This window comes from Chiloscyllium punctatum, chromosome 7 (genome assembly GCF_047496795.1).
Source record: "Chiloscyllium punctatum isolate Juve2018m chromosome 7, sChiPun1.3, whole genome shotgun sequence".
In the NCBI taxonomy this organism is placed as follows: Eukaryota; Metazoa; Chordata; class Chondrichthyes; order Orectolobiformes; family Hemiscylliidae; genus Chiloscyllium; species Chiloscyllium punctatum.
This window is the reverse complement of record NC_092745.1, coordinates 45504071-45527283: the sequence shown is the minus strand read 5'-3', so window position 1 is coordinate 45527283 and position 23213 is coordinate 45504071. Positions and strand designations below refer to the sequence as shown.

General features: G+C 43.7%; 1 protein-coding gene across 9 annotated transcripts in view; it reads right to left on the bottom strand.

Moving 5' to 3' along the window:
- Window positions 1–18756, bottom strand: part of LOC140479615 (uncharacterized) — a 42053-nt gene extending 23297 nt beyond the window's left edge. For 2 of the 9 annotated variants that reach the window (XM_072573480.1, XM_072573482.1), the window contains exons 1-7: window positions 18339–18755; window positions 15173–15271; window positions 6965–7063; window positions 6653–6766; window positions 6412–6537; window positions 5347–5451; window positions 1927–2028 (exon numbers count right to left, since the gene is read on the bottom strand). In XM_072573480.1, the coding sequence (XP_072429581.1) occupies window positions 1927–2028; window positions 5347–5451; window positions 6412–6537; window positions 6653–6766; window positions 6965–7063; window positions 15173–15271; window positions 18339–18357 (664 nt within the window). In that variant the 5' untranslated portion in view covers window positions 18358–18755. Of the gene's footprint in view, window positions 1–1926; window positions 2029–5346; window positions 5452–6411; window positions 6538–6652; window positions 6767–6964; window positions 7064–15172; window positions 15272–17618; window positions 17728–18338 lie in introns of all 9 variants that reach the window. The other 7 variants (XM_072573477.1, XM_072573484.1, XM_072573478.1 and 4 more) reach the window with 7 other exon arrangements.
- Between the last annotated feature and the right edge of the window lie 4457 nt (window positions 18757–23213).

Genomic DNA, 23213 nt, shown 5'->3' with positions numbered 1-23213 from the left:
GACCAACTGGTCAGGTCCACACCCCCCTATGACCCACTCTCCCATCCTGGCACTTTCCCCTGCCACCGCAGGAACTGTAAAACCTGTGCCCACACCTCCTCCCTCACCTCTATCCAAGGCCCTAAAGGAACCTTCCACATCCATCAAAGTTTTACCTGCATATCCACTAATATCATTTATTGTATCCGTTGCTCCCGATGTGGTCTCCTCTACATTGGGGAGACTGGGCGCCTCCTAGCAGAGTGCTTTAGGGAACATCTCCGAGACACCCGCACCAATCAACCAAACCGCCCCGTGGCCCAACATTTCAACTCCCCCTCCCACTCTGCCGAGGACATGGAGGTCCTGGTCCTACTTCACCGCCGCTCCCTCACCACCAGACGCCTGGAGGAAGAACGCCTCATCTTCCGCCTCGGAACACTTCAACCCCAGGGCATCAATGTGGACTTCAACAGCTTCCTCATTTCCCCTTCCCCCACCTCATCCTAGTTTCAAACTTCCAGCTCAGCACTGTCTCCTTGACTTGACCGGACTTGTCCGACCTGCCTATCTCCTTTTCGACCTATCCACTCCACCCTCTCCTCCTTGACCTATCGCCTTCATCTCCTCCCCCACTCACCCATTGTACTCTATGCTACTCTCTCCCCACCCCCACCCTCCTCTAGCTTATCTCTCCACGCTTCAGGCTCACTGACTTTATTCCTGATGAAGGGCTTTTGCCCGAAACGTCGATTTCGCTGCTCCTTGGATGCTGTCTGAACTGCTGTGCTCTTCCAGCACCACTAATCCAGTATTTGGTTTTCAGCATCTGCAGTCATTGTTTTTACGACCATCTCTTAAGGACAACCAGGAATGGGTAATAAATGTTGGCCAGCCAGCATTGCCCACATCCCACAAATGAATTTTTAAAAAAAAATTTAGGCTGAAAATGCAATTGGGTTTACTACACCACAGATGCTAATAAAGCTGGATCTTGCTGTCTCACTGCGTATCTGCATCATGTCTCTCAGACTTGAAAGTGTCAATTCAGGTGATATTTTGGATTACTCTACAATCAATCAATCAATATTCAACTTTTCCCAGGTATTGAGACTGCAATTTCTCAATATGATCTTCACATTCCCTTTTCCCACTCGCTAGTCCATATTCCACTTTCAAGACAACTGTAGTATTATGAACTTTAAGCAGTGAGATTCGACATTTACACCATTCTCTGTATAATTTCATGTTTTAGTGCTGAACAGGATTCTTGGACGAATACTACAACTCCATGTCTCTTTTATATTGTTATCACCTCTCAATGCTATGTGCAACCCCACATTTTGCCTGGCATGTAGCCCTGAACATCCCCCACGAGCACTTTGTGCATCTTGTTAAGAAATTTGTGCATCAATCCAGTCACCAATTAAATTGTTGTCTTTCTGTCTGGTAGTCTGGGGATGCTGGGATAACGTGGAACAGGAGGTAACAGCTAACAACCTGCTTGGCTAAAACAGCAGCTTTAGACGGACACTTAGAGTCATACTGCATAGAAACAGATTCTTCAGTCCAATGCAGTACATAATCCCAAACTAAACTAGTCCCACTTGCCTGCTCCTGGCTCATAATCCTCCAAGCCTTTCCTATTCATGTATCTATCCAAATGTCTTTTAAATGTTGTAATTGTACCTGCATCCACCACTTTCTCGGAAGTTCATTTCACCCTCGTAAAAAATTTGCCTTTTATGTCTTTTTTAAATCTCTACTTGGACAGGCTTCTAGGTAAATTGTGCCTCTGCTTTCTCATACTGGTAAGAGCAAACTGTACATGTAGCAAGAACAAAGTGTATACATAAGACATCTCAGGCAAAACCTGAATGTAAATAATCGTCAATCACTTGTCCAAGATGATAGATATTACTGAAACACTAATCTGCAATGCCTCACCATTTTCAACATGAATTTTTGCTTTATCCTGATGTAATTGTCCATCCTGTCCGCACACTGGAAATTGCACATTTGATAATAATATCCTCTCACATGTTTCACCTGCAGATTAAGAGAAAGAGGTGATTAGCAGTTAGAAAGAATCATACCAAAGACATTCTGGATATGATATCCTTCGCTTTCAACCTGCGGGTGACAAACAACTGCAACTTTACTGCTTCCAAGAGGTAGAAAACTCTGCAAAGAAAGAACTAAGAAGGGTTTTTGAGCTCGACCACCAGCTGGAGTTATTGTAATATATTCAGGAGATGGAGAATTAGTTGGATAGTATGTTCAGAGAGGTGGTCATATCGCAGATCAAGGACCAGGTAGCCGAAAGTAAGTGTGTGACTGCCAGGCAGTACAACAGAAAAAGGCAGAATATAGCAAGAGTCCTTTGGATCCTACTCACAAATTGGTTTTCCATTTTGGAAGCTAATGAAGGTGTTGGTTCTTCAATATGGACTGCAGTCATGATCTTATGTGTGGTTTGAGGAAGAGGAAGGGAAGAGCAATAGTAATTGGGGTTGTTTGGCAACATAAGGTGTTTGGCAACATTGTAGACATGACTCTATGACAATGTTGCCTCCCATGGTCAAGGATGTCACAACGCTGCTGTACAGCATTCTTTAGGATTAGGATGAATAGCCAGAGGCCATAGTCAACAATGGTATAATTGACCTGGGCAGGAAGCGAGTGTGGTCCTGCACTCAGAATTTAGGTCATTGGTTGGAAACGTAGTAAGCACCACCTCAAATGAAGTCTTTGCCAGATTATTACCAGTGATGTGTGCAAATATGAGATATGAAATATGAGGCTAAGGCAGATAAATGTGGGTGCAAAGATGGTGCAGGATCGAGGGATTTAGATTCCTCGCACATTGGGATTGTCTCTGGGGAAGATGGCACCTAAATTAACTGAATGGGTTGCAACTGAATATAGCTTGGACTGAGGTCCTTGCAGGCGTTTTGCTAGTGCTGTTGGGCAAGGGTGTGCAAAACCTAAATCTGGCTGAAGGAACAGTACCTTAAGGTGTTAATTATTTCTGAGTATAATATGTCTGGAAAATATTGGGAAGGAAGCAAGAAGGGCTGGCAGGATTGGTTAAGGAGATTATTGCAATTTTGAAGAAAGAGAGATATCCTAAAATGATCACTGACAGAATCAATTTAGAGGTAAGGAATAAAAACTATATTGCTGAGTGTAATCTATAGACCACTAACCTTGTGGAAAGGATGCACAGGAAGAAATCTGCAGGAAAGTCACCATGACATGCCATTGTTATGGGTGATTTGTAATGTGGAATTTTTAATTCCCCAAATATAGATGGTAATGTAAGGGGAATCAAGTGGCAAGCATCCTTGATTGTGTCCAGAAGAATTTCCTACACAATATGGATCCAGTTCAAAAAGGAAGGATACACGACTCACAGGAATGAGGTAGGCCAAGTGGATCAAGTGTCAGTGGAGATCATTTAGAAAACAGTGATCATTGTAAGGTTTCACAAGATGGAGGAGAATGACAATGGTCAATCTAGAGTAAGAAGGATCAAATCAGTGCAGAACTGACTTAAATGGGGCAACACAGAAGTGGGCCAGATAGAATGGAAAGAAAGATTGGGAGGAAAAAAATGGAGTTGCAGAATCAGCTATCTTAAAAGAGGAGATGGTTCAGATACAATCATAGCATATTCCATCTAAAAGCAAAGAGTGGACAAAAAAAATTCAGAACTTGCTCATGACAAAGGAGCTACAAACTAAAAAAACAATCAAATTTGCTTATGACAGATATCACATTTGAAAATGCAATTAAGGACTGAAAAAAATACAAAAGGTTCAGATGTTGATAAGGAAGAACCAACACAGATTTCTATCGGGGATGTTTTATTTAACTAACTTGTTGGAACCAATTAAATAGGTTACAGAATTAATCAATCAATTAGGGTAATGCTGTTGAGGTGGTGTTCATGAACCTTCATGAAAGAATTCGAAACAGTGTCATGCACCGGTCTTGAAAGAGACAACACAGATTATGGGATAAAGGGCACATTAGATTAAAAAAGTCTGCCTGAGCATTAAGAAACAAAGAGTAATGCTGAATGGATGTTTCTCAAGTTTGAAGAAGGGTTGTATTAGAGTTTCCCACTCCAGTGGGAATTTCATAGTTGGCAGATGATACAAAACTTGGAAGCATTGTAAACTATTAGGAAGACTGTGTACAATATCAAAAAGAACAGCGACAATTTGGTGGTGTGGGTGGATAGGTGGCAGGTGAAGTTCAATGTAGAGATGTGTGAGCTGATGTGTTACTGTAGCATGAACATGGACCGATGATATAAAATTACAACATTGAAGAGGTAAAATTCTAAAGGCGGGGGGGCGCACGAGTAGAGCGTCCTGGGTGTATATATCATTGAAGGTGGCCAAACTGGAGGAGAGCAGTTTAGGAAGCACAGGAATATTCTGGGCTTAATTTACAAGGGCATAAAGTACAAGAGCAAGGCTATCGTGTTGAACTTATGTAAAACTTTTGATAGACCTCAGCTGAGTATTATGTTACCCTTCTGGGTGCCAATCTGTACAAAGGGTGTGATCGCTTTTGCACTGAGATGTACAACAACAGTTCCAAGAATGAGTGAATCTAATTATGAGGGTAGATTGGAGAGTTTTGGAGAGGAGAAAGCTAACAGGAGATCTGATCCAGTCTTCAAAATTGTAAGTGGACAGAGAGGAACTGCCCAGGCTTGTAAGAGCACAAAGAGCAAGAGAGAACAGATTTAAATTGTTTTGCAAAAGAAACAAATGTGATGTGAGAAAAACTTAATCACACATTAAATGTTTTGGGTGTGAAATATACTGCAATGGAAGTATGGTGGAGGCAGTTACAATTGAGACATTGAAGAGGATATTAAAGGATTATTTAAATAGAACCAATGAGCAAGGATACAAAAAAGCTCAAGAATCTCACTGACTCAAAATAATGATTTAGAGAGCCTATGCAGACATGATGGGCCAAATAGTCGCCTTCCAAACATAATATTTGCATCCTTCTATGCATGATGAGTGGTTAAACTGGATCATATTGAAAGTTTTCAGTCAGATTGTATGATCAGTACTATGTAAGAAAATGTGAACATCTCTTCAGTTATGTGAAGGGTCAGGGTGAGTCTGGACTGAGAGCAGAGTGACGTTTCCTCCAAACTGTCAACCATTAAATAAAATGGACAAATATATCAGAGTACATTCAAAGCCCTTATTGTTCTACTGGGCAGGTGAGGGAACAGTGAGAGTGTATCACGTATATCTGACTGCTTTTGTGTAAAAACACTATCGAACATGGGGATTATTTCTCCAAAACATTGCATTTTCTGACAACTGTAACCTTGATTTTCCTCATCAGTGTGACTTTGATTATCCAACTTGGCCTGCTGCTGCAGGTTTGGCTCGTTACCTTCTTGTGCTTCAGAGCTCTGTTCAGGTCTGAGTCCTGTGACAAACAGAAGTGAGGTAGTGAAGAACAATCAGCAATTAGACCAAGCAAAAAGTATCTGATCAGATCTGATCAGAAATTATCCAAACACTCAAAGGTAAAGATTCTTTATAGTTATGAAACACAGAATACTTTACATTCATAATCACAAAATAGGTTCTGGAAAAGAATGATGACAAATTGGAATCTAATCTGACAGACAGTCCATCGAACAATGTATCGCTGAAAGTGTGTACAGGCTGTGATCAAAAAGTGGTTCTGATGACAGCAGTGTTAAAGATTCTCACCACGATGAGAAAGATTGGTGGCCAACTTCAAGGGTAATCATACTGGCTTTGATAGACACACAAATAGTAAGAGTGTAGTAAAAGGAGAATTAGGGCTGTTTTGGAAAAAAAAAGCAATGGAAATTATCCATGCAGGCAAGGATAATAGTTGAGGTATTGAATACTTTTCATCTGTTTTTTCCATGTTATAATACCACTCAGGATCCTTGGATGACCTTCTGCCATACCACCACACTTTTACATTCGTATCGCCTCCCAATGTTATTTTCAACCCCACTTTTGCCCAACCCGCATCCCTGAACATATTAATGAGATTATACAAATCAATGTGACATAAGAACATTTCTGCATGTTACTTATTAACAAATTTGTGTATTAACCACACACCACTGAAATCTTTGCTTGTTTGATAACCTGAGGATGCAGGCATGATTTGGAACAGAAGGTAACGGCATACTGCTTGTTCGGCTAAAATGTCAGCTTTAGAATGACATTTGGAGAGATTCCCATGTAAGCTGTCCTTGCCCTCCTAAACTGGGAGCAGGAAATGATACGTGAACCAGAAACAAAATGTACAGAAAACACAGTATGCAAAACGTGAATCTAAATGACCTTCAATCTCTTATAAAAACAATTGATATTGCTCAACTTCTAAGCTGCATGGACTCACTATTTTCGACATGATTTTCCTCTTCTTCCTCATTTAATTGTTCATCCTGTTTGCATATTGGAGACTTCAAATGTCTCAGAGTACATTCAGGGCCCTCTCTCTGCAGCTGGGCAGAGTCCATGGCATCTGGTGAAGGAACAGAGTTCACCGTGTGTCTGACTGCTGTGCCTAAAGTTGAATGCTTAAATGACACAGGAATTATTCCGCAAAAACATCACCAGCATTTACTCTACATTTTTACCTTGCTTCTCCTCATCAGTGATGCTTTGATTATCCAACTTGGCCTGCTGCTGCAGGTTGTCCTCATCACCTTCCTGCCCCTGAGATCTCTGTTCAAGTCTGTGTTCCAAGACAACTAAGAGTGATGGAGTCAAGAACAATAAGCGTTCAGAGCAAGCAAAGAGTATCATCAGAAATTAGCCAAAATCTTATATAAAAAAAATCTAAGAGTCTTCACAGTAAAAATTTTTATTCTGAAACACAGAACACTGAACCAATAATCACAAAAACATCACCAGCATTTTTTGTGCATTTTTAACTTGCTTTTCCTCACCAGTATCACACTGACTATCCAACTTGGTCTTCTGCTGTAGGTTGTTCTCATCATCATTCTGCTCCTGAGATCTCTGTTCAGGTTTGCGTTCTGAGACAACTAAAAGTGATGGAGTGAACAACAGTCAGCATTCAGACCAAGCAAAAGTATCTCATCAGAAATTAGTCAAAAATCTTATTAAAAATTAAAGACTCTTAATCATAAAAAACTTTTTTTTTAAATCACAAAACACTTTGCATCCATAATTACAAAATGAGTCTTGGAAAGAAAGACGACAGATTGGAATCAAATCTGATGGATGGTCCATCTAATAACATCTAATGTATTGCAGGAAGTGTCTACAGACTGTGATCAAAGAGTGGTTCTGATTGATAGCATGTAAGGTTCTGACCACCATGACCTCTGCAAGCACGTTCAGTCTCTCAGTAATTATCCTGTAGGGAACAATGTTTTTAATGTGAGAGGGATAGAATATTTCAACAATGCCAATGTGTGTTGAGCTGCAACAACAGACTTGAAAGTATTAATTGAGTGATGGTTTGGAGTGCTGTACCAACCAGTCAATATCCAACATTTCCCGGCAAGTTAAGTTGTGAACCATACATGTAGCAGCAACGTTAGCAAAAAAAAAGGTCAGGTAGTAATTGCTGCACTCTTACATCTTTAACTAATTTTTTTTGGAAGATGACTGAGACTTCAGAACAACTGGCTTCTCACAATCTCATAACGTGATGATTGTATTGTTTCGCTAAACAAAATACAGAACAGAACCTCTACAGTGCAGAAAGACACCATTTTGCCCATTAAATCTGCATTGATCCTCTGAAGAGCATCTCATTCCCCTGTCCTATCCCCACATTTACCATAGCTAGTCCACTTAGCCTGCACATCCCGGGACACTATGGACAATTTAGCAGTCAATCCACCTAAACTGCACATCTTTGGACTGTGGGAGGAAACCAGAGCACCCAACAGAAATCCACACAGAGCAGGGAGAATGTGCAAATCCACACAGACAGTTGCCCAAGGTTGGAATTGACCCAGGCTCTCCATAGCTGTGAGGCAGCAGTGCTAACCCCTGAGCCACCATGCAAGATTTTCTGAATGAACATCGCTTAATTGGATTCATCATTCAACATAACATAAATCTATTGCAAGCATCTTAAGTATCCAGAGATCCTGAAATAACAAAGTCAGAATGTGATCATAACATGTGACCATGTAAAATCTGAGGACGGATCTCTCCACCCGAAACATTAACTTTGATTTTTTTTCCACAGATGTTCCCAGACCTACTGAGCTTTTCCAGCAATTTCTATTTTTATCTTGTAAGACTTCTGATTCCAACAGGTATTGAGACTGAAGTTTCTCAACACTGTCTGCTCACTCCTTTTCCTCATACTCACTAATCTACATTTACCAAGGAGGTAGATGCTACCCAGGTCATAGTGACAGAAGAGGGAACTCTGTCACGAGAAGGGTTCAAAATTGATAAGAAGTGGTGAATAGACAGTGCTACTGAAGATTTATAAGATACTGGGACTAGATAAGACCATAAGAAGTATATCCAAGAATAGTGTAAGACATTTGGATGGAAATTGCCAGTGCACTGGCCATAATGTTTTAGTCTTCCCTAGATTCAGGCATGGTGCCAGAAGAACGGACAATTACAAACATCACACCCTTGTTCAGAAAAGATTTGGAGATGCCAGTGTTGGACTGGGATGTACAAAGTTAAAAATCACACAACACCAGGTTGTAGTCCAACAGGTTTAATTGGAAGCACACTAGCTTTCGGAGCGTCGCTCCTTCATCAGGTGATAGTGGAGGGCTCAATCCTAACACACGCAATTTATAGCAAATATTTACAGTGTGATGTAAACGATGTTTTACATGAATTCATGTAAAACTCTGTTATCTCACTTTTTAGAATAGAATCAATCTAAACGTCATGGCATACACAGAGAACACAGGGGGCTAACACCTTCAACATATTGTCTAGCTATCACCCATTGTTAACAGCTAACCTGAGAATGCAACTTTTTTTAAAAAAAGGTTTTGTGATTTACAAATGAAAGAAGTGAAACTATCGTGGTATTCAAACAGATGAAGACTTAACAGACAATCAATTTTTCAATGTATAATTTCAGTTACATCACACTGTAAATGTTTGCTATAAATTCTGTGTGTTAGGATTGAGCCCTCCACTATCACCTGATGAAGGAGCGACGCTCCGAAAGCTAGTGTGCTTCCAATTAAACCTGTTGGACTATAAGCTGGTGTTGTGTGATTTTTAAACTTTGTTCAGAAAGGTTTTAAGGATAAGCCCAGCAGTTACAGACCAGCCAGTTTTGTGGCAATGGTGCAAAAGCATCTAGAAACAATTGTGTAGGATAGAATTTGCAACCACATGGATTATAGTGTGTTGGTTTGGAAAAACCAGTACACAAAAGGGAAATCATGTTGAACCAACTTGCTGGAGCCTTTTAATGAGGTCCTGGTAACAGTCAGTCAGGGTAATGCTGTTGGTAGTGTACATTGGTCAAATCATTGCCATGCAACATTATAGCTCATGGAATAAAAGGGACAGTAGCAATATGGATGAAAAACTGGCTAAGTAATCAGAAACTGAGTGATGGTCAATGGAGATATATTGTCTGGAAGAAGGTTTGTAGTGGATTTTCCTAGAGGTTGGTGTTGGAGATCTTGCTTTTCCTGACATACATTGATGACCTAGATCTTGCTGTGCAGGGGGCAGTTTCAAAGTTTGCAGCCCTCTTGTGGTGTAGTCGTAATGTCCTTATCCCTGGACAGGGAAGCTCAGGTTCAAGACCCACCTACTCCAGAGCTGTGTAATAACAATTCTGAATAAGTTGTTAAGAAAAATAAGCTAATTTTTAAAAAACATTAATTTAAAATGGGGAAGTAATGGTCTAGTGGATTATTGCTGGACTGCTCGTTCAAGAAACTCAAAGTTTGAAGCTTATACAAAATGTTGTAAACTGTGAGGAGGACAGTGTAGAATATCAAAAGGTCATAAAGAAGTTGGTGGAGTGGGTGGATGGGTGGCAGATGGGCTTCAATTTAGAGATGTGTGAACTGATGCATTATTGTAGCAAGAACATGGACACAAAATATAAAAGGTATAATTCTAAAGGTAGTGCAGGAGTAGAGGTACCTGAGTATAAATGTGCACAGAACTTCAAACATGGCAGGACAGCAAGAACATCAGACCGCAGGAACAGGAATTGGTTATTCAGTTCCTCAAACTTCTTCTGCCATTTAATGAGATAATGGCTGATCTGTGACCTGAATCCTGCCTTTAGCCTATACCTCTTCAAATTGGTTTGGAAGCATGTGAAAACGTGGCTGGCAAGAGCCATTTCTGCTCTTCAAGACTGTTTTGAGCACACTGACTGGCGTGTGTTCAGAGAAGCCACAACCGATGGCAATTCCATCAACTTAGAGAAGTACACAGCATTTGGTGGATTTGCTACATTAGCAAGTGTATGGATGCCGTCACTGTGTCCAAGACTATCCCTTCTCACCCCAACCAAAAGGCGTGGATGACCGCAAAGGTGTGTGTGCTACTGAGGACCCATGATTCCACCTTCAGAGCAGATGACAAGGTGGCCGTAACAACAGCGAGAGCCAACCTGACCCAGACCATCAAAGAGGCAAAGCATACACATGCACAGAGAAAACACAGCCACTTTCAGGATATGCGGAGCATGTGGAAGGGCATCCAGGCCATCACCAACTATAGAACAGCGTCACTTGTGCAGGTGATGCCTCCCTTCTGGATGAGTTGAACAACTTTTATGCACGGTTTGAGGCATGAAATGATGTGGCAGCGAGGAAGTCCACATCCCCTCCCCCTCCCCCCCCCCCACCCCCGGCCCCTCCAATGAGCAGGTGCTGTGTCTTACCACGGCCGATGTGAGGAAAACCCTATGCCGAGTCAACCCACGTAAGCCTGCTGGACCAGATAACATCCCAGGCAGAGTGCTCAGAGAATGCTCTGATGTACTAGCGGACGTTCTCACAGACATCTTCAACATCTCCTCGAGCTGCGCCATAGTTCCAACGTGCTTCAAGGCCGCTACCATCGTCCCCAGGCTAAAGACGTCTTCAGCAGCCTGTCTCAATGATTACCGCCCTGCTGTGCTTATGCCCATCATCATGAAGTGCTTCAAGAGGCTTGTGATGAGGTATATTAAGACCCTGCTGCCCCCCTCACTGAACACCCTGCAGTTCACGTATTGACCCAACCGCTCAACAGATTATGCCATTTCCACCACCTTCCATCTGGCCCTTACCCACCTGGAGAAAAACGACACCTCCGTCAGACTACTGTTTATAGACTTCAATTCTGTATTTAACACCATCGTTCATCAGCATATGATTGGAGAGCTGGGTCTAAATACCTCCCTGTGCAACTGGATACTGGACTTTCTGACGCGAAGAACTTAGTCCAGATCGGGAAGAGCATCTCCAACACCATCACAATGACTGTGCAGCAATGCACAGGTCAAATCACATCATCAAGTTTACGCATGATACGACTGTAGTGGGTCTCATCAGCAGGGATGACGAGTCAGCATATAGAGACGAGGTGCAGCAGCCAACAACCTGTCTCTACGTGGCCACCACCATCCGACACCTTAAAACGGCGGTGCTCGGACCCGACGTAGTGCACCAGTTGGAGGACGCTCAGGTGTGCGGTGGGATCCCATCCGCGCTCACCCCAGCCCCCATGGAATTTCACATTGGCCCCAAGGTCCCGTACTTCCCGCGGGAGCCTGTGCCCCACAACCTGAGCCGCCTCCGGAATTTTAATTTTGTCCCCTTAAGGGATGTAAAAAGGAAGGCCCTGTATCGACTGCTGCTGCACACCGTCCACCTCTTCTCCCTCATCCACCATCCAGACATGCCTTGGCCACCGGGCGGTGGGGATCCCCAGTGGAGGGCTCTCTACGCGGGAGTCCTCCCCCTTTCTCTCGGGCATCTGGGGTGGAGGGTGCTGCATGCAGCAGTCCCCTGCAACCACAGATTGCGGTGGTTCACGGACTCCCAGCCCAACTGCTTGTTCTGTGGCGCTGTGGAGTCCGTGGACCATGTATATATTGGGTGTGGGCGTTTGCACTCCCTTTTTGATTTTCTCAAAAACCTTCTCCTCTGCTTTTGGCTGCACTTCAGTCCCACGCTCCTGATCTTCGGGCACCCGGTACGGAGGAGGGAGGGCAGGTCTGCAGACCTTCTCGTGGGTCTGCTCCTGGGCCTGGCCAAACTGGCCATCAACAGGTCCAGGCAGCGGAGGGGGTCGTTAGGGCCGACTGCCTGCCCCTCTTCCGGGGTTACGTTAGAGCCCGGGTGTCCTTGGAGAAGGAGCACGCGGTGTCCACCAACACCCTGGAGTCGTTCAGGGAGAGGTGGGCGCCGCAGGGAGTGGAGTGCATTATTTCCCCGTCCAACTCTATTTTGATTTAGTCCTTATACTCCCCTTCACTGTTTTGATCACACAGCATTGCCCTTTGATGTGAAGGGCACTGCTTGTCACTGGCCACGCGGGTGTTTCTTTTCTTCCTGGTGGTGGAAATTGAATAAAGATTCATACACCTTGTATCTCTCACTGTGTCTCATACCTGCACAGACACAATATGGGTGCTGGGGAAAAAGAAAAGCACTACCGCAGTTAGGCGGTAGTGTGGGGGTTAAAAGAAAACAGGAGTATCGGAGGTTCTGTTCACTCTGAAAGCTGGCTCAGAGGGAGCTGAATCAGTGGAAAGGGCTCCCCGCGTGTAAATAAAGGGTAACTTGACGATGGGATACCAGAAAAAAAAAGCAGGAGTGTAATAAATATTTGCTGAAAAAACTGCACTACTTTGTATTTATTTAAAATTATCTTCCATTTTGAAAAGTTGGGAAAAGAATGTTTAGCTATTTTGCTTCAAATCAAACAGTAATGCAATAAGTTTAATATTAATGTAATAATAATTGTAAAAAAAAAAGACAAAAACAACCTGTCTCTGAATGTGGACAACACGAAAGAGATAGTTGTTGACTTCAGGATGGCACAGAGTGACCACTTTCTGCTGGACATCAACGGTTCCCCTGTGGAGATCATGAAGAGCACCAAATTTCTTGGCAAATACCTGGCAGAGAATCTCACCTGGACTCTCAACACCAGCTCCATATCCAAGAAAGCCCAGCAGCGTCTCTCCTTTCTGCACAGGCTGGGGAAAGCCCACCTCCCACACCCCATCCTCACCGCATTCAACAGAGGGTTTGGAAATTGCACCATCTCAGATCATAAGACCCTACAACGGATGGTGAGGACAGCTGAGAAGATCACCAGGGTCGCTCTTCCCTCCATTACAGACATTTACTTCACACGCTGCATCCGAAAGGCTAAGAGCATTGTGGAAGATACCACACGCCCCTCACTCAAACTTTTCTCCCTCCTGCCATCTGGCAGAAGATACCAGAACATACGGTCTCTCACGGTCAGACTGTGCAACAATTTCTTCCCCCAAGCCATCAGGCTCCTGAACACAATATAACTGGACTCTTTCCCATCTGAAATTCTTTCATATAGCTGCTTGAAAAATATCTATCATTCATCATTCTTCTGTTACACTGTAACTTGTGTGTTTTGCACTTCTTATGCACTTTATGCCGTGTACGATTGTGTAGTTTGTGCTGTCAATTTAGCTCCCTCAGTACTGGAGCAACGCTGCCTCATTTTTACTGTATCAGCTGTATGTGGTAGAAATGACAAATAAGAGCAACTCTACTTAATACCATTGCTTCACAACTACTTATAAGTCTCGGAATTAAAGTTATCAACAGATCTAGCATCCACTGCCATCTCTGGAAGAGAGTTCCCAACATCGATCATCCTGTGTGTATAGAAATGCTGCCTTACATCTCAGTTCAACAGTCTGACACTAATTCTCAGACTATGCCCATAATTCTAGAATCCCAACCAGGGTAAATTGTTTATCTTAAAATCCAAGGCCAATATATCCTTCCTAAGGTTTGACCCCAGATCTGCTCACCGTACTCCAAATGGACTCTAATTTGGGTTTTATATAATTGCAGCATTACTTCTGCATCCTTATACTCCAGTCCTCTAGAAATAAAGGCCAGCATTGTATCAGCTTTCTTGATTATTCTGCACCTGTTCATGGCAGATAGAGCAGTTTAGGAAACGTATATTACTCTGGGCTTTATTAACAGGGGCATAGAGATCAAGAGCAAGGTTATTATGCTTAACTTGCACAAGACAGTTGTTAGACCTCAAATGGAGTATTATGTTACCATTCTGGGTGCCAAACTACAAGAAGAATGTGATCCCTTTGAAGACAGTTCCGATGAGACTTTCAAGAATAGGTCCAGGAATGAGAGACTCCAGTTATTAGGATAAGTTGGAAGAGTTTAGGATTATTCTCCTTGGATAGAGGGAGGCTAACAGGAAATCTAATCAAGTATTTCAAAACAATGGAGCAGACAGGAAGAAACTATCTTTGCTCATAAAAGTGTTAAGAACTAGAACGCACAGATTTAAAATATTTCATGAAAGAAACAAATATGATATGAAAAAAATCTTATTCACACATTGAGTGGTTTGGGTCTGGGATGCACTGCAATGCAGAGGTAAACTTGATGCATTATTGAGGGCATTAAATTATTCTTTAAAGAGAAACAATGTACAAGGGTATGGGGAAAAGCTTGAGAATCACATTAAGTTTTGAAGAGCCTACACAGACTCAATTGGCCAAATAGTCTTCTAATTGTAAAATTCACATTCCTACATGAATCGCGAGTGGTTCTGCAGGATCAAATCAAAAGTTTTAAGATAAATTGTATGTTTAACACGCTCTAGGAAAATATAATAAACTCTTTAGTAATACAACAGGTTGGGGGAAGTGTGGGCAGAGAGCAGGGGAGAGGTTTGCTCCAAACTGTCAGCCATTAAATAAAATGGACAGAGGTTTCAGAGTAAATTTCCATGCCCTCATTCTTCTGCTGGGCAGAATGCATTGTGTTTGTTAAGGGAACAGTATTACCTATATCTGATTGCTTTTGCCTAAAGATGAGGTCGACATAAAAGGCATACATAAAAGGCTCTGTTATCAAACACAAGGCTTATTTCACAAAAAACATCATGTGATTTCTCTCCATTTTTACTTTCATTTTCCTCACCAGTTTCACTTTGATTATCCGACTTAGCCTGCTGCTTCAGGTTTTTCTCATTACCTTCCAGCATCTGAGATCTCTGTTCAGGTCTGTTTTCTGAGCCAACTAGAGTGATGGAATAAAGAACAATCAGCATTCAGACCAAGTAAAAAGTATCAGAAATTAGCCAAAACACATAGAAGTTCAAACACGGAAGACACTTTTCATCCACATGCACAATTATGGGGAGGCAATGGTGTCACGGTAGTGTCACTAGACTAGCCAACAGTGAAATTTGAATTCAGTAAAAATTTGGGATAGGGAGCTGGCCTAATAGCAACCATTGTTGATTGTTGTAAAAACCCATCTGGTTCACAAATATTCCATAGGAATAAAAACCACCATTTTATCTGGTTTGGTATACACGTGAATCCAGCCCCACAGCAATTTTATTGACTTAAATGCCATCTGGGCAATTAGGATTGGGGAACATTAGTGGATGACAGTGGGCTGTTTGAGGTAGCAGCCCATGTCTGGTGTATGGGGGTTGAGGTAAGGACATGGGGGAAGGTGCTAAGGCCCTAAAATTATTGAGCTCGATATTGAGTCCTGAAGGCTGCAGCATCCCCAGGCGGAAAATGTGTGGCTGTTCTTCGAAGTTGCACTGAGCTTTGCTGGAGCACTGCAGCAAGCCTGAAACAAATGCTGACCAGGGAAGAGAGTGTTGTGTTGAAGTGTCAGGCAGCAGGAAGCTCAGGCTCATTTTTTGTAGATAGAATGTAGGTGTTCTGTGGAGCAGTCACCCAGTCTGCCTTTTGTCTCCCCAATGTAGACCAGACTACATTGTGAGCAGCGAACGCAGTAGACTAGGTTGAAAGAAGTGCAGGTAAATTGCTGCTTCATCTGGAAGGTGTATCTGGGGCTTTGGACAGTGAAGAGGATATAAACTGGCAGGTGTTGCACCTTCTGCGATTGTATGGGAAGGTGCTGTGGTGGTATGAGAGGGTGTTGGGAGTAGATGAGGAGCGAATAAAGATGTCCCAGAGAGAACAGTCCCTGTGGAAGGCTTTTCAAGGGAGGAGAGGGGAATATGCATCTGGCGGTAGCCAAAATTATTGCTAATGATCCTTTGGATACGGATGCTGGTGGTGATAAGTCAGGACCAGGGGCACCCGATTTGTGGGAGGGAAAGAAGAGATGAGGGCCAAAGTGAAGGAGATGGGTCTGACACAACTGAGGACCTTCCGTATTCCCAATTTCTCAAAATGCCATCCCGTATTCCCAATTTCTCAAAATGCCATCCCGTATTCCCAATTTCCCCGCCTCCGCCGTATCTGCTCCCAGGAGGACCAGTTCCACCATAGAACACACCAGATGACCTCCTTCTTTAGAGACCGCAATTTCCCTTCCCATGTGGTTAAAGATGCCCTCCAACGGATCTCGTCCACATCCCGCACCTCCGCCCTCAGACCCCACCCCTCCAACCGTAACAAGGACAGAACGCCCCTGGTGCTCACCTTCCACCCTACAAACCTTCGCATAAACCAAATCATCCGCCGACATTTCCACCTCCAAAAAGACCCACCACCAGGGATATATTTCCCTCCCCACCCCTTTCCGCCTTCCGCAAAGACCGTTCCCTCCGTGACCAACTGGTCAGGTCCACACCCCCCTATGACCCACTCTCCCATCCTGGCACTTTCCCCTGCCACCGCAGGAACTGTAAAACCTGTGCCCACACCTCCTCCCTCACCTCTATCCAAGGCCCTAAAGGAACCTTCCACATCCATCAAAGTTTTACCTGCATATCCACTAATATCATTTATTGTATCCGTTGCTCCCGATGTGGTCTCCTCTACATTGGGGAGACTGGGCGCCTCCTAGCAGAGTGCTTTAGGGAACATCTCCGAGACACCCGCACCAATCAACCAAACCGCCCCGTGGCCCAACATTTCAACTCCCCCTCCCACTCTGCCGAGGACATGGAGGTCCTGGTCCTACTTCACCGCCGCTCCCTCACCACCAGACGCCTGGAGGAAGAACGCCTCATCTTCCGCCTCAGAACACTTCAACCCCAGGGCATCAATGTGGACTTCAACAGCTTCCTCATTTCCCCTTCCCCCACCTCATCCTAGTTTCAAACTTCCAGCTCAGCACTGTCTCCTTGACTTGTCTGGACTTGTCCGACCTGCCTATCTCCTTTTCGACCTATCCACTCCACCCTCTCCTCCTTGACCTATCACCTTCATCTCCTCCCCCACTCACCCATTGTACTCTATGCTACTCTCTCCCCACCCCCACCCTCCTCTAGCTTATCTCTCCACGCTTCAGGCTCACTGCCTTTATTCCTGATGAAGGGCTTTTGCCCGAAACGTCGATTTCGCTGCTCCTTGGATGCTGTCTGAACTGCTGTGCTCTTCCAGCACCACTAATCCAGTATTTGGTTTTCAGCATCTGCAGTTATTGTTTTTACCGAAGTGAGGACCTTGTCAACAGGGTGGTGAATCTTGGCTGAAGAAGGAGGACATTTTGGAGGACCTCTTTTAGATGCTTGTACCATCAGAATAGATATGATGGAGAACCTGGAAGAATGGAATAGAATCTGGAGAGTCTGACTGACACTGCCTTGCCTAATGAGACGGTTTTATCATCCAAAATAGGACACTGTATACACTGTCAAAACTCTAACGATGCAAGCAAAACCTGTAACATTTGCAGCTCAATCCTAATCAATTTACAACTGACATATATATGTAGATTTTTCCACATTTACGAAAAAATACACTCAACTAATGGTCAAATGTAAAATAAGGTTATTCAGATTATAGATGAAAACACGGTTTCGTTTTCCTTATCGTGTAAACTGATCTCAATGAGCTCACAAACTAAACACGCAGCCAGTGGAGCCAATCCTCTATATTTATCACGGAACGCAGGGCTGCTCCCAGTTTCGAAACACAGGAGGTGGCAGGGTGGATTTTTAAACCTCGTGAGTAGCAGTCACTTTCAAATTTTCAGAACTGAAGTTCTGTTCTTTTGCTGTTTAACTTCGGAGGTCCTGGGAAATCCACCTCCGGTGTAGACAGTGCACTGCATCGTAAATATTCTGTGATCTTAACCACTTCCCGAAAACTCTCACAAGGCAAACAGCCTCGACAACCGACATCTCAACCCTCTTCATTTGCCAATTCACCTTCCAGCTGGTGATCCATGCTGCCAGTCAGTGAGAAGTCTCTCAGTGTTTGTGGAGCCACAGAATGTTCATCCGAACACTGCTCCAACCCTGAGACTCTGCCAGACACAAACTAACTTCTCCGTCTGCAGCAGCACAGTGTTCGTTTCCGCCCGGTGGATATACGAGTGAGAACCTGCGTTTGCGGAAAATGACCTCTTGGGACGGACTGTGGGGCAAAAGGCATTTCGGAAAATCTTCCGTTCGGGTGAAACGACTGTGGAACTGATGTGGGATGTAGATCATCACCGACAAAACAAGTTAATCTGCTTCGATCTACCCACCCAAAACGTATAGTTCCGGAAACGATTTGCACAACTTCTGTAATCGCGCGAACGTAAACAAAACAAAAAGCTTTGCAAAAGCAAGGAACTGGGAAAAAAAAATCACTTTCCTGTTTTAACAACAGACTGGGGGGGGGGGGGTGGAATCAAGGTTTGGTCGGTACATGAATGGCTGCGAACTGATAGGACATCCCCTACCAATCGCCACCCACAAATTAGAACCTGCTTTGGAAATCAGAAACTTAGCAGGTCTGGCAGCATCTCTGCAGAGAAACAAAGTCAACGTTTCCGGTCCAGTGACCCTTCATCAGAAATGCTTTGATTGATTGGAAAAGAAATAGGTGATTGATCCTCCGCGGTACCTGCACCCCAGATCAATGGCAGACCTGTCTTGGCTTCATCTCCTTAAATATCTTTCTCCAACAAAAGTCAACCAATCAAAATGAAATTTTGCATTGAGTTGGCCTTCTTTGTGTGGGAGAGAATTCCATTTCTGTTGGTAGGTGTCATGAAGCAGCCAGCGCTTACGATATCTTGTTTACTGAGGCCTAGATTAGGTTCTGCCACTGCCACTTGGCTTCTGATTGCATGACAGCGTTGGTTCAAACATGGGGAAAAGAACTGAATTCCAGGGGTGAGGTAATTAACAGCCCTTAACATCAAGGCCACATTTGACTGAGTTTTGCATTAAGGAGCTCTAACAAAACTGGACTCTGGGAGAAAGTGAGGACTGCGGATGCTGGAGATCAGAGTCGTGAGTGTGGTGCTTCAAAAGCACAGCAGGTCAGGCAGCATCCAAGGAGCAGGAGAATTGACATTTCAGGCAAAAGCCCTTCATCAGGATCAGGTCGACACGGTCATACTACAAGATCATAGCTGATCTACCCCAGGTTTAACTGCTGTTTAATGCCATTTCATCATAACTGTCAACTCTCCAATGTTTCAAAAATCTATCTGCCTCCTCGATAAATTCTTCCAGCAATCGAGCTTCCACACGTCTCTGGGTTGGAGAATTCCAAATGCTCGTTAATTGGAATAAATGATTCCTTCACATCTCTGTTTTAAATGAGTAACTATGGCCCCCAGTTCAAGATTCCCCCACAAGCGAACACATCTCCTCAAAGTCAACCTTTTCAAGCCACCTCAGAATCATTTATAGAGTCATAGAGATGTACAGCACGGAAACAGACCCTTCGGTCCAACCCATCCATGCCGACCAGATATCCCAACCCAATCTAGTCCCACCTGCCAGCACTCTGCCCATTTCCCTCCAAACCCTTCCTATTCATATACCCATCCAAATGCCTCTTAAATGTTGCAATTGTACCAGCCTCCACCACATCCTCTGGCAGCTCATTCCATACACGTACCACCCTCTACGTGAAAAAGTTGCCCCTTAGGTCTCTTTTATAACTTTCCCCTCTCACCCTAAACCTATGCCTTCTAGTTCTGGACTCCCCGACCCCAGGGAAAAGACTTTGCCTATTTATCCTATCTATGACCCTCATAATTTTGTAAACCTCTATAAGGTCACCCCTCAGCCCCCAACACTCCAGGGAAAACAGCCCCAGCCTGTTCAGCCTCTCCCTGTAGCTCAAATCCTCCAACCCTGGCAACATCCTTGTAAATCTTTTCTGAACCCTTTCAAGTTTCACAACATCTTTCCGATAGGAAGGAGACCAGAATTGCATGCAGTATTCCAACAGTGGCCTAACCAATGTCCTCTACAGCCGCAACATGACCTCCGAACTCCTGTACTCAATACTCTGACCAATAAAGGAAAGCATACCAAACGCCTTCTCACTATCCTATCTACTCTATTTTCAAAGAGCTATGAACCTGCACTCCAAGGTCTCTTTGTTCAGCAACACTCCCTAGGACCTTACAATTAAGTGTATAAGTCCTGCTAAGATTTGCTTTCCCAAAATGCAGCACCTCGCATTTATCTGAATTCAACTCCATCTGCCACTTCTCAGCACATTGGCCCATCTGGTCCAGATCCTGTTGTAATCTGAGGTAACCCTCTTCGCTGTCCACTACACCTCCAATTTTGATGTAATCTGCAAACTTACTAACTGTACCTCTTATGCTCGCATCCAAATCATTTTTGTAAATGACAAAACATAGAGGACCCAACACCGATCCTTGTGGCACTCCACTGGTCACAGGCATCCAGTCTGAAAAACAACCATCCACCACCACCCCCTGTCTTCTACCTTTGAGCCAGTTCTGTATCCAAATGGCTAGTTCTCCCTGTATTCCATGAGATCTAACCTTGCTAATCAGTCTCCCATGGGGAACCTTGTCGAACGCCTTACTGAAGTCCATATAGATCACATCTACTGCTCTGCCCTCATCAATCTTCTTTGTTACTTCTTCAAAAAACTCAATCAAGTTTGTGAGACATGTTGACTATCCCGAATCAGTCCTTGCCTTTCCAAGTCCATGTACATCCTGTCCCTCAGGATTCCCTCCAACAACTTGCCCACCACTGAGGTCAGGCTCACCAGTCTATAGTTCCCTGGCTTGTCTTTACCGCCCTTCTTAAACAGTGGCACCACATTTGCCAACCTCCAGTCTTCCGGCACCTCACCTGTGATGATCGATGATACAAATATCTCAGCAAGAGGCCCAGCAATCACTTCTCTAGCTTCCCACAGAGTTCCCTGGTACACCTGATCAGGTCCTGGGGATTTATCCACCTTTAACCGTTTCAAGACATCCAGCACTTCCTCCTCTGTAATCTGGACATTTTGCAAGGTGTCACCATCTATTTCCCTACAGTCTATATCTTCCATATCCTTTTCCACAGTAAATACTGATGCAAAATATTAATTTAGTATCTCCCCCATTTTCTGTGGCTCCACACAAAGGCCGCCTTGCTGATCTTTGAGGGGCCCTATTCTCTCCCTAGTTACCCTTTTGTCCTTAATATATTTATAATAACCCTTTGAATTCTCCTTAATTCTATTTGCCAAAGCTATCTCATGTCCCTGTTTTGCCCTCCTGATTTCCCTCATAAGTATACTCCTACTTCCTTTATACTCTTTTAAGGATTCACTCGATCTGTCCTGTCTATACCTGACATATGCTTCCTTTTTCTTAACTAAACCCTCAATTTCTTTAGTCATCCAGCATTCCCTATACCTAACGGCCTTCCCTTTCACCCTGACAGGAATATACTTTCTCTGGATTTTTGTTATTTCTGAAGGCTTCCCATTTTCCAGCCGTCCCTTTACCTGCGAACATCTGCCTCCAATCAGCTTTCAAAAGTTCTTGCCTAATACCGTCAAAATTGGCCTTTCTCCAATTTAGAACTTCAACTTTTAGATCTGGTATATCCTTTTCCATCACTATTTTAAAACAAATAGTATTATGGTCACTGGCCCCAAAGTGCTCCCCCACTGACACCTCAGTCACTTGCCCTGTCTTATTTCCCAAGAGTAGGTCAAGTTTTGCATCTTCTCTAGTAGGTACATCCACATACTGAATCAGAAAATTGTCTTGTACACACTTAAGAAATTCCTCTTCATCTAAACCTTTAACACTATGGCAGTCCCAGTTGATGTTTGGAAAGTTAAAATCCCCTACCATAACTACCCTATTATTCTTACAGATAGCTGAGATCTCCTTACAAGTTTGTTTCTCAATTTCCCTCTGACTATTGGGTGGTCTATAATACAATCCCAATGAGGTGATCATCCCTCTCTTATTTCTCAGTTCCACCCAAATAACTTCCCTGGATGCATTTTTGGAAATATCCTCTCTCAGTACAGCTATAATGCTACCCCTTATCAAAAATGCCGCTCTCCTTCCTCTCTTGCCTCCCTTTCTATCCTTCCTGTAGCATTTGTATCCTGGAACATCCTGCCAGTCCTGCCCATCCCTGAGCCATGTTTCTGTAATTGCTATGATATCCCAGTCCCATGTTCCTAACCATGCCTTGAGTTCATCTGCCTTCCCTGTTAGGCCCCTTGCATTGAAATAAATGCAGTTTAATTTATTAGCCCTACCTTGTCCCTGCCTGCCCTGACTGTTTGACTCACTTCTGTTCTCAGCTGTACCCGTCTCAGATCGATCTCTTTCCTCACTATCTCCCTGGCTCCCACCCCCTCCCCCATCTTACTAGTTTAAATCCTCCCAAACAGTTCTAGCAAATTTCCCTGCCAGTACATTAGTCCCCTTCCAATTTAGGTGCAATCCGTCCTTCTTGTACAGGTCACTTCTACCCTAAAAGAGATTCCAATGATCCAAAAATGTGAATACTTCTCCCATACACCAGCTCCTCAGCCATGCATTCATCTGCTCTATCCTCCTATTCCTGCCCTCACTAGCTCGTAACACTGGGAGTAATCCAGATATTAACTACCCTTGAGGACCTCCTTTTTAAATTTCTGCCTAACTCTCTGTAATCTCCCTTCAGAGTCTCAACCTGTTCCCTTCCAATGTCGTTGGTTCCAATGTGGACAATGACCTCCTGCTGGTCCCTCTCCCCCGTGAGAACATTCTGCACCCTCTCTGAGACATCCTTGATCCTGGCACCAGGGAAACA